The sequence below is a fragment of the Rhinopithecus roxellana genome, chromosome 6, assembly GCF_007565055.1.
Source record: "Rhinopithecus roxellana isolate Shanxi Qingling chromosome 6, ASM756505v1, whole genome shotgun sequence".
NCBI lineage: Eukaryota > Metazoa > Chordata > Mammalia > Primates > Cercopithecidae > Rhinopithecus > Rhinopithecus roxellana.
Window position 1 is genome coordinate 79,709,112 of NC_044554.1, and position 12,627 is coordinate 79,721,738.

The window sequence follows — 12,627 nt, forward strand, 5'->3', positions numbered from 1 at the left end:
GGCACAACTAGCGGGAAAGGAGGCAGCCCAGCGGGCCCCCACAGCCCCTCCCAAGAGACAGCTGACAGTCACGACAGCCAGCGAGCACACCATGTGGAGCCCATGCGTTGGCGGGAGGATGCAGACACCTTAGGTGTGGGGTGTGTGCGTTACCTACAAACTAACACCGTTCAGCACGTGACAGGGGCCTGGCAGACAAGTTCATGTCCCAGCTGGTCCCCCAGAGGCCAGGAGCACAGATGGACACACGTGGAGCTTGGGTGGGGAGCGGCCCCACGAATGCCAGTGATTTTTACAGCTTTTTCCTTCCTTTAGTTTTTTTTTTTTTTTCATTTCATCTGATGTCAATTTTTTTGTGGTTGTCGTCGTCATCTTGTTTTTTTGTTTTGTTTTGTTTTTAAACAAATCACATCTGGTCTTGTTTTTCTGCAGACACAGGCACCAGGGGAGGGAACGAGGCAGACACAAACATGCGACAGGCGGGCCGTGTGCCCGAGGGCAGTCGGGCTCCAAACACCAACTCTGTCCGGCGAAACCAGGGCGCAGCTCTGAAATGGGGCGGGTGGGTCAGCTCCTCAGCAGCCCCCTCTCCCGTCCACCCCCAGGCTCTGCTGTCTGCCACGCGGCACAGCAGAGAGGGTTAAAGTCCGGAAAAGGGCCCACTCAGGAGAGGGGTTCAAGGTGCCCAACCCAATTACTAGTATCCCTGTAAAACTGGGCTCTGGGCTCTGGGCCCGCCACACCCGTCACCTGGAGAACTCCCATCTGGAGTTCTAACAGTCCTCACAAACAGGGCATGGTGCCCAGGATTGTGTTGCCTGGGGCCCATCCACCTGCATCCCACCCAGCTCTGGCCAGTGTGGACTGCTCAGGCCCTCATCAGCTCCCCAGTCGTCTGGGGAGGCCCGCCACACCCAGCCTGCTGTGGTCCCTAATTCGACATCATTCCTGTGGCCTCACCAAGAAAGCTGATGGACTTCCCAGGCATGGGCTCTGCCATAGGCCCCACTGCTCCCCATTGCCTCCCCGGGCTGCAGACATTCACACCACTGCCACCCCTCTGCCCCGGCTGTCACTTAGCACAGAGCACTCACCTTCACTGCAGCGGGGCCACAGGCGCGCCCGAGCAGTGGAAGTGCACGTTCTGCCACTTGCCGTCGCGGCGGTGCCACACACGGGTCTCCTCAGACTGGCTGGTGCGGGGCCGGCCCTGCCCGTCAATGTACTGCGTGAGCCGGATGTAAGCAATGCAGGCGGCGTCCTCTCCGATGACGTGCACGTGCGGGTTCAGGATGGTCGTGTGGATCGGCTTGCTGTTCTTGGCCAGCACTGTGGACAGCAGGTGGAGGGAGGTCTCGGGTTACTGTGGCTACCCTGGTGCCCGCCTTCCACCCCACCACCCTAACCCTTTCCCTCTCTCAGCTCCCCTTACTGGGGAGGCTCAGCTCTCCTGGGAGCAGCATGGGCCCCTCCAAGAGTGGGATTCTGGGGGCTGGGTATCTGGTGGGGGAGGGGTGGCTGGCCAACCCTGGACATAGGGAGGACAGGGCTTCCATAGGCAGCCACCATGCTGTCCCTGGGAGGGGCCGAGAGGCTCTCCTGGGGGCACCGCACCCTCATGCCCACCCGGGCTCCCTCACTCACGGTTCTCGAAGTAGAATCTGTGGAAGTCCATCCCTTCAACCAGGTTGCCCAGTGCTTCAGGCTCAAATGAGGTCAGTCCTGGGTCACAGATTTTCCTGGGGGCCAAATCCAAGTGAGGAGGGGCCCCATGGACCCCCGACTCTGAGCAGGCCCCCCCCAAGGGTCCCACATCCTTGTCCTGCACAGCCCCCCCCCAGCCCCGGGGACTCACGCGTAGGCCTCAAAGTCACCGTTGTTGACCGCCTCGATGAGCTGCTCCGTGGTCTTAATGATCTCTTGCTTCCGGGCTGTGGGGAGACACGGCCAGGTGACCACTGGGCGCTGGCCCATTCCCCCCAGACCCCTCCACACAGCCCAGGGGAGGGCCTGGGGGAGCACGAGCTGCATCCACACCGTGTTTCTGCCGCTACTCGCAGAAGCGATCCTCTCGCCCGCCCCCCTCTATCACCAGTGGCTTCCTCATTTCCAAGTGCAACAGCTTCCATCTTATTTTTCTTAACTAAAATATTTTTGAAGGACAGAAATATTCTATCCACATTACAAAATGTCTGGAAAATGCAGAAAGAGGAAAAAAAAAAACCCTTCCACAATCCACTTGGAGGTCACCTCCTGGCCCCACGAGCTGTCTGCCAGTCTCCCTCCTGCCCTCCAGTGAGCCAGGCCCGGGGCCCACCAGGCCTGGCCCTGTGCTTCCCTGCAGCTTCCCGGCCCCACCCTCCTCCCGAGCCTTGGGTTCTTAGTGCCTCCTTCACCCAGCAGCTCTGGTGAGGGGGCTACCGAGTGCAGGCACCAGGCGAGAAGGCAGAGACCTGCCTGGAAGAAGGAGCCATCAGCAAGGCCACGTGGAGGCCGGGGAGGAGGAAGCAGCAGGGGGCGGCCAGGCAGTGGCGCGGGTTACAGGGTTCCCCGGGGGGGCGATGACCCGGGTTGTCCCAGCAGCAGGAAGAGCAGGCATGGTCTCTTCTTCCCCGCTTTTCTCATAGGAGCCGCATCCTGCTGGCTTCACCTGCTTGCAGTCTGAGGCCCACATGCTACCCCTGCCCACACCCCCGTTGCCCCACACCCCCATGCCCAGGCTTCTTCCGGATGCCTGCCTGCAGTTCCTGCCCACTCCCCTTGGATTCCAACAGGCCCCCCAGCCATGCTGGTCCTCACTGGCCTCTGGGGCGCTCACTGGCAGCCCCCGTTGCTGCTTTAACTACAGCTTATTTTCATTGTAAAAGATTTTAAATGTATGGAGGATGTGGAGAGAATAATAGAACCCACACTCTACGGATTCACATCTTAACATTTTCCTATTCACTTTAGACACATTTTAAAGAAATAAAGCACTGCACATGTAGCTTGAAGATGCCTGTGTTCTCCTCAATCTTGTCTCATTCACTCTCCTCAGACAGAACTACTGTCCTCAGTGAGGTCCCTAGCCATATCTGCGAGGATATATACACAGGCACGCACGTACATGCACACTCACACACAGAACACGCATGCACATGCACGCTCACCTATACACACGAGTAACACTGGTTTCTCAAAGTAATTTGTCCACGGAAAACCTCAAACCCCCAGAAGTGCACCGGAAGCAGGTTCCTGGGAACTCTCCCTGTGCGGGAAGTCTCTGGACTCCCAGCGCTGCGCTCTGTGACCCTCAGGCTGCTGCAAGCCGTACCTGGGACACCTGCCCTCAAACTGCTGCCCGCCCTGCAGGACACCATTTTCACCAAGAAGGCAGGCCCTGTGGTGACGTTTCCACCCTTCAGCTGTGAGTGCTGCCTCCAACGGCCACATACATGCGACCTGTCTGTGGTCTAAACTCTCAGAGGAGGGAATTCTTTTTTTTTTTTTTTTTTTTGAGATGGAGTCTCACTCTGTCACCCAGGCTGGAGTGCAGTGGTGTGATCTTGGCTCACTGCAGTCTCTGCCTCCCAGGTTCAAGCGATTCTCCTGCCTCAGCCTCCTGAGTAGCTGGGACTACAGGTGTGCACCACCATGCCCGGCTAATTTGTTTTGTGTGTGTATTTTTAGTAGAGATGAGGTTTCACCATGTTTGCCAGGCTGGTCTCAAACTCCTGACCTCAAGTGATCCGCCCATCTCGGCCTCCCAAAGTGCTGGGATTACAGGTGTGAGCCACCGTGCCCAGCCAGAAGAGGGAATTCTAGGCATGCCCTGTGATGGGGTTGCCTTTATCTCTCCCGCCAGGCCTCTGGGAGCTCACCCCACCAGGGAGCCCACCTGGCAGGTGGACTGAGTCCACGAAGGCGCGGCATGCCCAGGTGTGCTCATGCATGTGCGTGTGGCGCTGCCTGGGAACACCTGTGCTGCACCTGTCTACGCTGGGGCCTCATGTCCCCTGCTGCACAGTGACAGCAGGAGGAGCCCGATGGCACCTGAGGAGTGGGGTGCACACATGTTCATGCATGTGGTCACATGCATGTGGTCACATGCATGTGTGTACACATTTGATTGTGCATTCACGTGCATGTATGGAAACATGCACATGAGCAGGACGGTGTGTGTGTGAATGTGTATAGGTGAAGCTCATACATATGCACGAGCACCTGTGTGTGCATGTGTGCACAGTGCTTGTGAGTGTGCACGTGTCATGTGTGCCTGTGTTGTGTGGCATGGGCACATGTGCACTCGTGGGTTGTCCCTATCTGGAAAGTCCCTTGCTCCTGACCCAGCTGCACTTCTGCTGCCAGCCTGTCTCCCTTTCTTGCCTAACTTTCATCTACACCATGTCATGGATGGTCCTCAGGGCAGTCTTGCTATAGAAGCCCACCCACCTGGCAGACCCTGGAAAGCTGGCCTCTAGGAAGGTGGGCTGCAGGATCCAGAAGCCCCTTCCCCTCCAGCTCCTGCTGCAGCCACCACGAGTCCCATTCCTGGCCCCATTCCACCTGCCCAACTCTAGGAAGGCACAGGGCTCTGTCCTAACACATGCTGTGGCTGTTCCTGTCCTTGCCCCTGGGCCCCAGGACAGTAGCATATGACACTTGAGGGCCCGTCCCCACCCCAGCTGCTATGTTCCTGCCTCCTCTCCACCCTCTACCTGGCACCTGCCTCTCCCCTGCCTCATGCTCCCACTTTCACCTGTCCTTTCCTGGAGATGGCCCCAAGCTTCAGGTCTGACCTCTCTTTCACCTGTAGCCAGTCCTTCCAGCAGCCCCTAAGTCAGACCCCACCAGGTTGCGTGGCTCTGCCCTCCTTGCATCAAGAGAGAAATCTGGTGTCCACAGGTCCCAAACACCTCCTGTCACTTAGTTAACTCCCCTTTCTAATGGACAGAGAGAGCTGCCCCTCCCACTCCACAGCGGTTCTCAGGCATAGCAGCACGCAGCTGGAATGGAGAAGAGAGTGACATTATCTCATTTGGTTTCCAGTGTGCTTTGGTTCTACAGTCACCTTACACTAGTGGTAAGTGAAACTAATCTTCCATTTAATGAAGTAATATGCAGTGCTTTTAAACAAATTGTAATTAAAGTGGGAGTTGGTGGGAAGAGAAAGCATAAAGTAAACAGAAGAGGATATGCATGGTCAGAGTTCCATTCAAGAGTGGTAACCATGAGGAAGTATGGGAAGCAGGTCTGTGTGAGACCCACCCATCCATTCCACAGACGGGAAGAATAAGTTGACCCTGCCCTGCGGAATGGTGCTGCCCAGACCCCAGCTTGACCCAGCCCCCACTCCGCCTCCCCACATAGCACATGGGTGCTTTTGTGTCCTTGATACCCGGGCCCCTGAAAAAGGGCATGATCCCTGATGGAGGGGAGGGAGGGGTGCCCAACATAAAGGGGTGCCTAGGTGAGGAAGCCTGCTGGCTGAGGACAATCTGCCCTGGCAGTTCCAGGGACAAAGGGGAGGCGGTGGGCAGGGTCTGGGCTTGGAGGGGTCTGCCTGAGCCACGAGCCTCTGCAAGTCAGGCCTTCCAGGTGCCCTGATGCAAACAGGAGCCTTGCATTGCCTGTGGCTCTCTTGGGGTGATGCGACAGGTCCAGGCAGGCCCAGTGCATCCAGGTGGGGTCAGAGCAGGTTCTCATCCTGGCCTGGACTCCTGGGACCCCAGGCTGGCCCCAAGTCCCATCTCTCAGAGCCAGAGGTGGCTGCAGGAGGGAGGGCAGCTGCCCAGGGATCAGGCTGGATTGCGTATAATCCACGATTAGAGAGCATGGGTCGGGAGGAGACAGGGTCTGAGGCGGGCCGTGGGCAGCTGCCCTATTTACACAGCTGGTGGGTGCCTTCCGGAGAAGGGAGGGGGCTCACGATTGGCCTGTAGGATGGCCCAAAGCTGGCCACCTGCTGCCTGGGCCCAGGTGCCCTCAGGGTGGTACCCAGGCTCTTCCCCTCCCTGAGTTCCCGGAACGTCTCACCCACCCCTCTCCCAGCCCTGCCCAGCCCCTCCCAGGAGGGCCACACGAATCTCCATCCTACCCTGCTCACAGCTCCTTCCTGCAACCCCCACCTCCTCAGCCAAGCTCAGGGCAGACTCTGGAGGGGCAGGTCTGTGCTGTGGCCTCTGAAGGTGAGCCTGGGCACCAAGCCCCGAGTTGGCCACTTCGTACCCACCCTGGGCCCTGTCCTCAGAGGACTCACTCCAGCTACTGCACAGACCTTGAGAGCAGGCTGCAGCCCTGGGCTGGGGTCATGCTAACCTGATGGGGTGACCTTCCAGGCAGGCTCCTCTGGGCACACCCCTCCACTTCTGCAAGGGCAGCAAGCCCCTTAAATCAGATGAGCTGCTGTAGAAGTGGCGGGTGTGGGGGGGATTCTGACCACTCCAAGAGGCTCTGCTGTGCACCCGCCCCAGCTGCACGGCGGCCCTTCCCCATGCCTCCCTCCTTGAGTTCGGTCGCCCAGGCACCCCGACCCTATCACCATCAAGAACCTAGTCTTTCCCCTCAGCTGCTTGCCTCTGATCCCCTCCATCAACCCCCACTGGGAGTCCTCACCTGACCACAGAACGCTCTGAGGGTGAGTGCCCCTCCAGGGGCTGCCCCCTGCCCTCTCGGGCACCCAGGGTGGATCCAGTGTCCCTTTGAGCCTGCAGGCTGCATCCCCCTCCTCGTGCCGCTGCTCTTGTGGGTTCACTCTCCCCACACCCCTCTCCCCTGGCCACCTGCAGCAGCCCCCACGCCCGGCCTGCAGAGGGGATGAGGGCACTCAGACCCCACCTGTCCCTCAAGTACTTACCTAGCCACTGCCCTGCCATGCCGAGCCCTTGGCCCAGCAGCCTCTTCTCTAAGAGCATCTCCACACCACCCCCAGCCTGGTGTCTCCCCACAGGTGGGGGTGGCGGCAGCCCTGGGATGTCATCCATCCCTGTAAGCGATACTGTGGGCAGTCGGCAGACAGACCGGGAGGTGGCCCAGCCTGGGCTTCCCGTCCCGCCCACTCTGTTTCAGCCTGGCCCCAGCTGCCCCCCAGATCCGCGCCTCCCGATCCCCACCTGCTCCCTGCTGTCTGGACTTGGACAGCTCTAATGCTAGAGCATCTCAGTGACACTTTTCTGTCCCTGCCCAGCAGGTCTGCCTCGACCCAAGCCAGCAGCTCCTGGTGTGCCAGCCCTTGCCACACGCACAGACCCTCTGCTGCCCATTCCCCTCCCATCAGGAGAAGGCTGTGGAACTCAGGGTCACAAGTTTTGGGGTCGGTGACAAACCTGCTCTTTCAGACGCTCTTCCTACACACTTGTGTCATACACACTTCATAACCATAACCTCCATTTTCTCAGACCCAACGGCACCTGCATGTGCGTCAAAGCAATTCCCGGGGGCCCAGCAGAGGGATCCTGTGCCCCCGCCCTCCCCCGTAAGCTGGCCCTTCCCAGAGCACCACTGCCAGGCTCGCACTCCCCGAGCCCCTCCGGGCAGCCGCTGCCAGGGCCACTCAAGGTGCTACTTACACGGGGTGGGCAGGGGGCCAGGGATAGTCGGAGATGGGCAGGGCGGGGGCCCCACTGGTAAGGGGCCCTCGGCTTCTGGGGTCCCTGAGCCCCTCCTCACAGAGTTCAGGATGTCAGAGATCCTCGGGGCTGGGGCGGAACAGACAAGACGTGAACACAAGGCAGGCACGGGGGGCACGCAGGACAGAAACCATGGGCAATCAGCCAAGCCAGAGATTGAGGGGCACAGAGTGAGACGTGGGGGTGGGGCATGAGGGGAGAGGGGACGGAGGGAGGATGGGGAGATGTGGGGGGAAGAGGGTGGACCTGGGCCAACAGAGCGGATACAGGGGACAGAAGGGGATGTGGGGGACAGAGGGGAGCTTGGGGGACAGAGAGGGAAATGGAGGAGACTTGGGGGACAAAGGGGAACGTGGGGGGACAGAGGGGGGTGCTGGGGATGGGGGTGCATGAAGGGACCAAGGTGGGTATGGGGGACAGAGGGGGTGTGGGGGACAGAGGGGGGTGTGGAAGACAGAAGGGTGTGGGGGACAGAAGGGGGTGTGGGGTACGGGTGTGTGTGAGGGGACCAAGGTGGGTGTGGGGGACAGAGGAAGGTGTGGGACGGAGAGTGTGGAGGACAGAGGGGGATGTGGAGGACAGAGGGGGATGTGGGGGACAGAAGGGGGTGTGGGGGACACAGGGAGAGTGTGGGGGCAGAGGAGGATGTGGGGGACAGACGGGGGTATGGGAGACAGAGGGGATATGGGGGACAGAGGGAGAGTGTGGGGGACACGGGGATGTGGGGGACAGAGGAAGGTGTGGGGGACAGAAGGGTTGTGGGGGACAGAGGGGTATGTGGGGGACACAGAAGGGTGTGGGGGACAGAGGGGTGTGTGGGTGACAGAGGAGGGTGTGTGGGGACAGTGGGGGATGTGGGGGACAGAAAGGGGTGTGGCAGACAGAAGCGGGTGTGGGGGAGAGAGGGAGAATGTGAGGGACAGAGCAGAGTTTGGGGAGGAATACAGAAACATGAGGGAAACAGGGGAATTTGGGGGACAGAGGGGGGTGTAGGGATAGAGGGTGAACTTAGGGGGACCAAAGCGGGTAGAGAGGTTGTAGGGTGACCAAGGGGGATATGGGGGGACAGAGGGAGACAGGACAGAGGGTGCTGCTGGGGACAGCGTGGTGCGTGAAGAGGAGGCTGCAGGAGTGAAGGGTAGATGCTCTGGCTGTCGGGTGGCATGGGCTGAAGCTGCTGTGGGCAGAGGGCACACTCCAGGGAGAGGCTGCTGGCCAGCAAGAAGCTGTCAGGTAAGTGGCCCTTGAGGAACACTGGACAGGGTTACAGGGAGAGGCGGGAGTCACGGGCGGTACAGAGAAGGCCTGGCCTGGCCTGGCCCCATGAGGACAGCCCAGGTCAGCGGAGTCCAGGCTTATGATTCTCCATAATATCCCCTTATTGGTGAGCTCCAGGGACCCTGGCCGGGGTTTTAGTTCTGGCACCTTCCTCAGCCCCCTAGACTGAGGAAGGGCACTCAGGGGTTGGGGTCACATCAGGAACCAGGGTGGCCCTGAGTGCAGCTCCTGGGCACCATGGGCAGGGCCCCTGGGTGGGTGTGAAGTCTGCAGCTGGGACAGTGATGAGCAGAGAGAGTCTAGGGACATGGGGGGCCTCAGAGGGGCCAGACAGACCCTTTTGGGAGGGGCCTGGGGCTGGACAGCGAGCGGGGAATAGCAGTGGGAGCAGGAACCGTGTAGGGGGCTGGGCCCTTAAGGGAGAAGCCAGGAGCTGCCCTGCTGGTTAGGGTGGGAGCCCACGGGAAGCCCCACCAGGGCAGGACGCCAGGCTGCGGCGCCGGGGCAGGGTAGCTGGGCCGTGCACGCAGGTGGGAAGCTGCTGAGTGCCAGCCATTCGCAGGGAGCTGTCCGGCAGCAGAGGCGGCAGGCCTGGGGCCACTACTTACACGGGGAGGGTAGGGGGCCTAGGAGAGCCGGAGACAGGCAGGGTAGGGGCCCCGCTGAGAGAGGGCCCTCGGCTTCTGGGGTTCCTGAGCCCCTTCTCACAGAGTTCAGGATGTCAGAGATCCTGGGGGCTGGGGTGGAACAGATGAGATGTGAACATGAGGCAGACAGACATACGAGGAGGCGGCAAGGCGGAGGAGGTCAGTGGTAGGGGTCCCATGTTCCAGACCCCTTGGGCCTTGGGGTCAGGCCCCGAATCAGAGCCTGCCTCAATAGCAAGGACCTCCCCGCTCCCGCAAGCTGAGGTGGAGTGAGGCCTGTGCCAACCCTGAAGACTGGAATTGAGGCCTGAGCCTGCGGGGCCTCCTATCCTGCCCAGTGGCTTTGAGCAGGAAAGGGGTCCAGGGCCTACCTCACAAAGAGGTGAGGCTCGACGGGCTTCGGCCGCCCTGGGAAGCCCCAGTGAGGGGTTGTGGGGTGATGAGGCTGGAGCCAGGGTCCATGCTCAGCTTGCCCTTGGCTCTGGAGCGGCCCCTCTAGGGGGTTACCAGCCCTCCAACATGACCCCCACAGCAGCAGGGCCCAGGCTACTTACATGGGGCTGGCAGGGGGCTAAAGGGAGCTGGAGATGGGCAGGGCAGGGGCCCCTCGGCTTCTGGGGCTCCCGAGCCCCTCCTCACTGAGCTCAGGATGTCAGGGACCCTGGGGGCTGAGGCGGAACAGGTGAGGCAGGCAGGTGGGTGGGGCGCCCGCAGGCAAAGAATGCAACTGGAGAAGGACGGGGGAGGCCAGGAGGGAGGAAGGGGGTGACAGCTGGATACCTGGGGCTCCTGGGGTGGAGGTGGGGTGGCCACCCTATGGGGGTCCTGAGCCTGTGGTGGCTGCAGCAGTTATGTGAAGGCTGAAGGAGCCAACACGGGGCCAGTGCCAGAGCCAGCAGAGGCCAGGGCAGCACAGGCCAGTGCAGGCTGGCGTGGAGTCAGAGGCCACCCTAGTGCTGTGACCACTCCTGGCCAGAGCCAGCAGAGGCCAGGCCCACGGAGGGAGAGTGACAATTATCATAGGGGCATGATGGCCACTGGGCCTGCCTGGACTCTGTACCAGCCTCAGGGCAGCCTGGCAAGGCTTCTTTCTGCACCAGGTGGGGTGGGGGGTGTCTGCCTCCACCTCAAGAGGCTGCTTGGGTTCAGATCTGAGCCACGACTGCTGCTTCGGGGTGTCTTCTCTTCTCCCCTGCAGGATCCAGGCTGGGCCCCCCTCCCAGGTCCCCTCCCTCACTGCTCAGTGCCCCACCGGGCTGAGGGTGATGGCAGAACCTCTGGACAGCTTCCATGCTGTTGCCTTTGGGGCCTGTTCCAGACTGCAGGGAATCACACACCCACTCTGTGGCATCCAGGGCCCAAGGTCCTGTGCTCATCTCTGCTCAGGGACAGTGTCACAGCTGGACAGCGTGGGCAGGAGCAAGGCTACGCTTTGGACAGGTGAGAAGTTTTCTCCCCTAAACTGGCAGAGTGGCTGACCCTTGTCGGGCACTGGGGCAGCCCTAAGAACAGCGTAGGGCTTATTAGGTGACCGTGTGAGTGATGAGGGTCAGGAGGCCCCACATGGGTGGTCTGGAGGCAGCGGACTCCATGGAACTTGCCCCAGTGCCGGGTGCCCTGGGGACCTCTTGGGGAACACACAAGACATTGGCCTGGGTGAGCAAGGAAGGGGGCCCTGGAATCTGTGGTGCAGAAACCCACCGCAGGAGGCCACTCCTGGTTCAGCAAAGGCAAACACGGAAGCACCCACCCAGCTGCCCGGCCACTTGGCAAGTGCACGCTGGACAGAAATGCAAGCTTAAGGAGCTTTAAGACAAAGACAGAATCTTGGAAAAAGTTCTACCCATGAACCTATTTCCCCGTGAGGGTCCTGGTGTGGAGAACCTGCCTCTGCGCAAAGCCGTGGCTTCCTCACTTGGATGCGGTGACTGAGACTGCCCGGCTGCCAGTCATCTCTGCCACACTTCCCACTCTCTGGGCAGGCCTGACACCCAAGCTTGGGGTGGGATTGCAGCTACACGGCCCCCGAGCCCCCCAACACATGCACACACCAGGCATCGCAGGAGAGCTGACCCTGCACAAGTCCCACCCGCCTCAAAGAGCAGCCCAGCAGTGCCAAGGCCGCTGTGGGACAAGGACGCAAGTGCAGGTACCTTTAGCGTCTTCATCCTCTATGGTGGTGTTGGCACTGTCAGAAGACTCCTGAGGAAACACGGGAGGCAGTAGGTCAGGATGCAGCCAAGCACAGGTGGGACGTGGCCGAGGGCAGGTGGACAGGGCTGGGCCTGCATCAGGACCAGCCTAGGCTCTGAGGCTGACCTCTGCCCCAGCTGCTTTGACCGGGCTTAAAGGTCAGGGGCTCAGGGGACATGCCCTCTGGCGGCTGCAGTGCCCCAGCTCTGTGGACCTCATGCGGCAGTGACCGGAGAAGACACCCAGTTCTGTGCTGGTCCCTGGGAGGGTGCCCCTCACCAGGGCGCATTCTCATGGCAGCCGGCACAGGCTGGCACGGAGTCCGAGGCTGGCCCTGCCACCCTAGTGCTGTGGCCACCCTGCATCCCCAACACATGAGGGCTCCAATTCTCCCAGCAAGATGAGCCTGGCACATAGACTGGTATGCTCAGCCGACTCTTTAACAAGAGAGGAAAACGGGCTTTTTGAAATTCCAAGACGTAAAACACAATGGGACTGGCTGGTTCCGATGAAGCAGCAGCCGCTGTCATCCAAAATACAGGGTGAGGAGTTCCCAGTAGCTCTGCAGATCCGCACAGGGCTCCAGGAACCTTGGCCTGGCCCCAGGCAGAGCACTCCTGCCACCCACATTCCCTCAGGGCACCTGCCCATCCGGGACTGGATGTACAGCCAGGCCCCGGCCTCACCTCTCAGGTGGCCTTAGAGGGCAGAGGTGGCCCAGTCTCTCCCACCCTGCTCCAGGGCTGCTGCCCTTCAAAAGACCATCCCCCAGCTCCCCAGGAGGCCTGCTCTGCTCCTCAGAGGAAACATCTCACGAGGTCCCTGGGGGTCCGCCCCCTGGTCTGGACACTGCCTGGACACTGCTCGGGGGCCCTAGACCAGAACTACGGGTCTTTAGGTGC

General features: G+C 60.7%; 1 protein-coding gene across 11 annotated transcripts in view; it reads right to left on the reverse strand.

Moving 5' to 3' along the window:
- Window positions 1-318: 318 nt before the first annotated feature.
- CAMK2B (calcium/calmodulin dependent protein kinase II beta) overlaps window positions 319-12,627 on the reverse strand; it is a 108,079-nt gene continuing 95,770 nt past the window's right edge. For 6 of the 11 annotated variants that reach the window (XM_030932106.1, XM_030932105.1, XM_030932103.1 and 3 more), the window contains 8 exons: window positions 11,686-11,734; window positions 10,087-10,200; window positions 9,494-9,622; window positions 7,548-7,676; window positions 1,856-1,931; window positions 1,645-1,739; window positions 1,095-1,329; window positions 319-548 (listed from right to left, as the gene is read on the reverse strand). In XM_030932106.1, the coding sequence (XP_030787966.1) occupies window positions 1,097-1,329; window positions 1,645-1,739; window positions 1,856-1,931; window positions 7,548-7,676; window positions 9,494-9,622; window positions 10,087-10,200; window positions 11,686-11,734 (825 nt within the window). In that variant the 3' untranslated portion in view covers window positions 319-548; window positions 1,095-1,096. The remainder of the gene's footprint in view (window positions 549-1,094; window positions 1,330-1,644; window positions 1,740-1,855; window positions 1,932-7,547; window positions 7,677-9,493; window positions 9,623-10,086; window positions 10,201-11,685; window positions 11,735-12,627) is intronic. The other 5 variants (XM_030932113.1, XM_030932111.1, XM_030932109.1 and 2 more) reach the window with 2 other exon arrangements.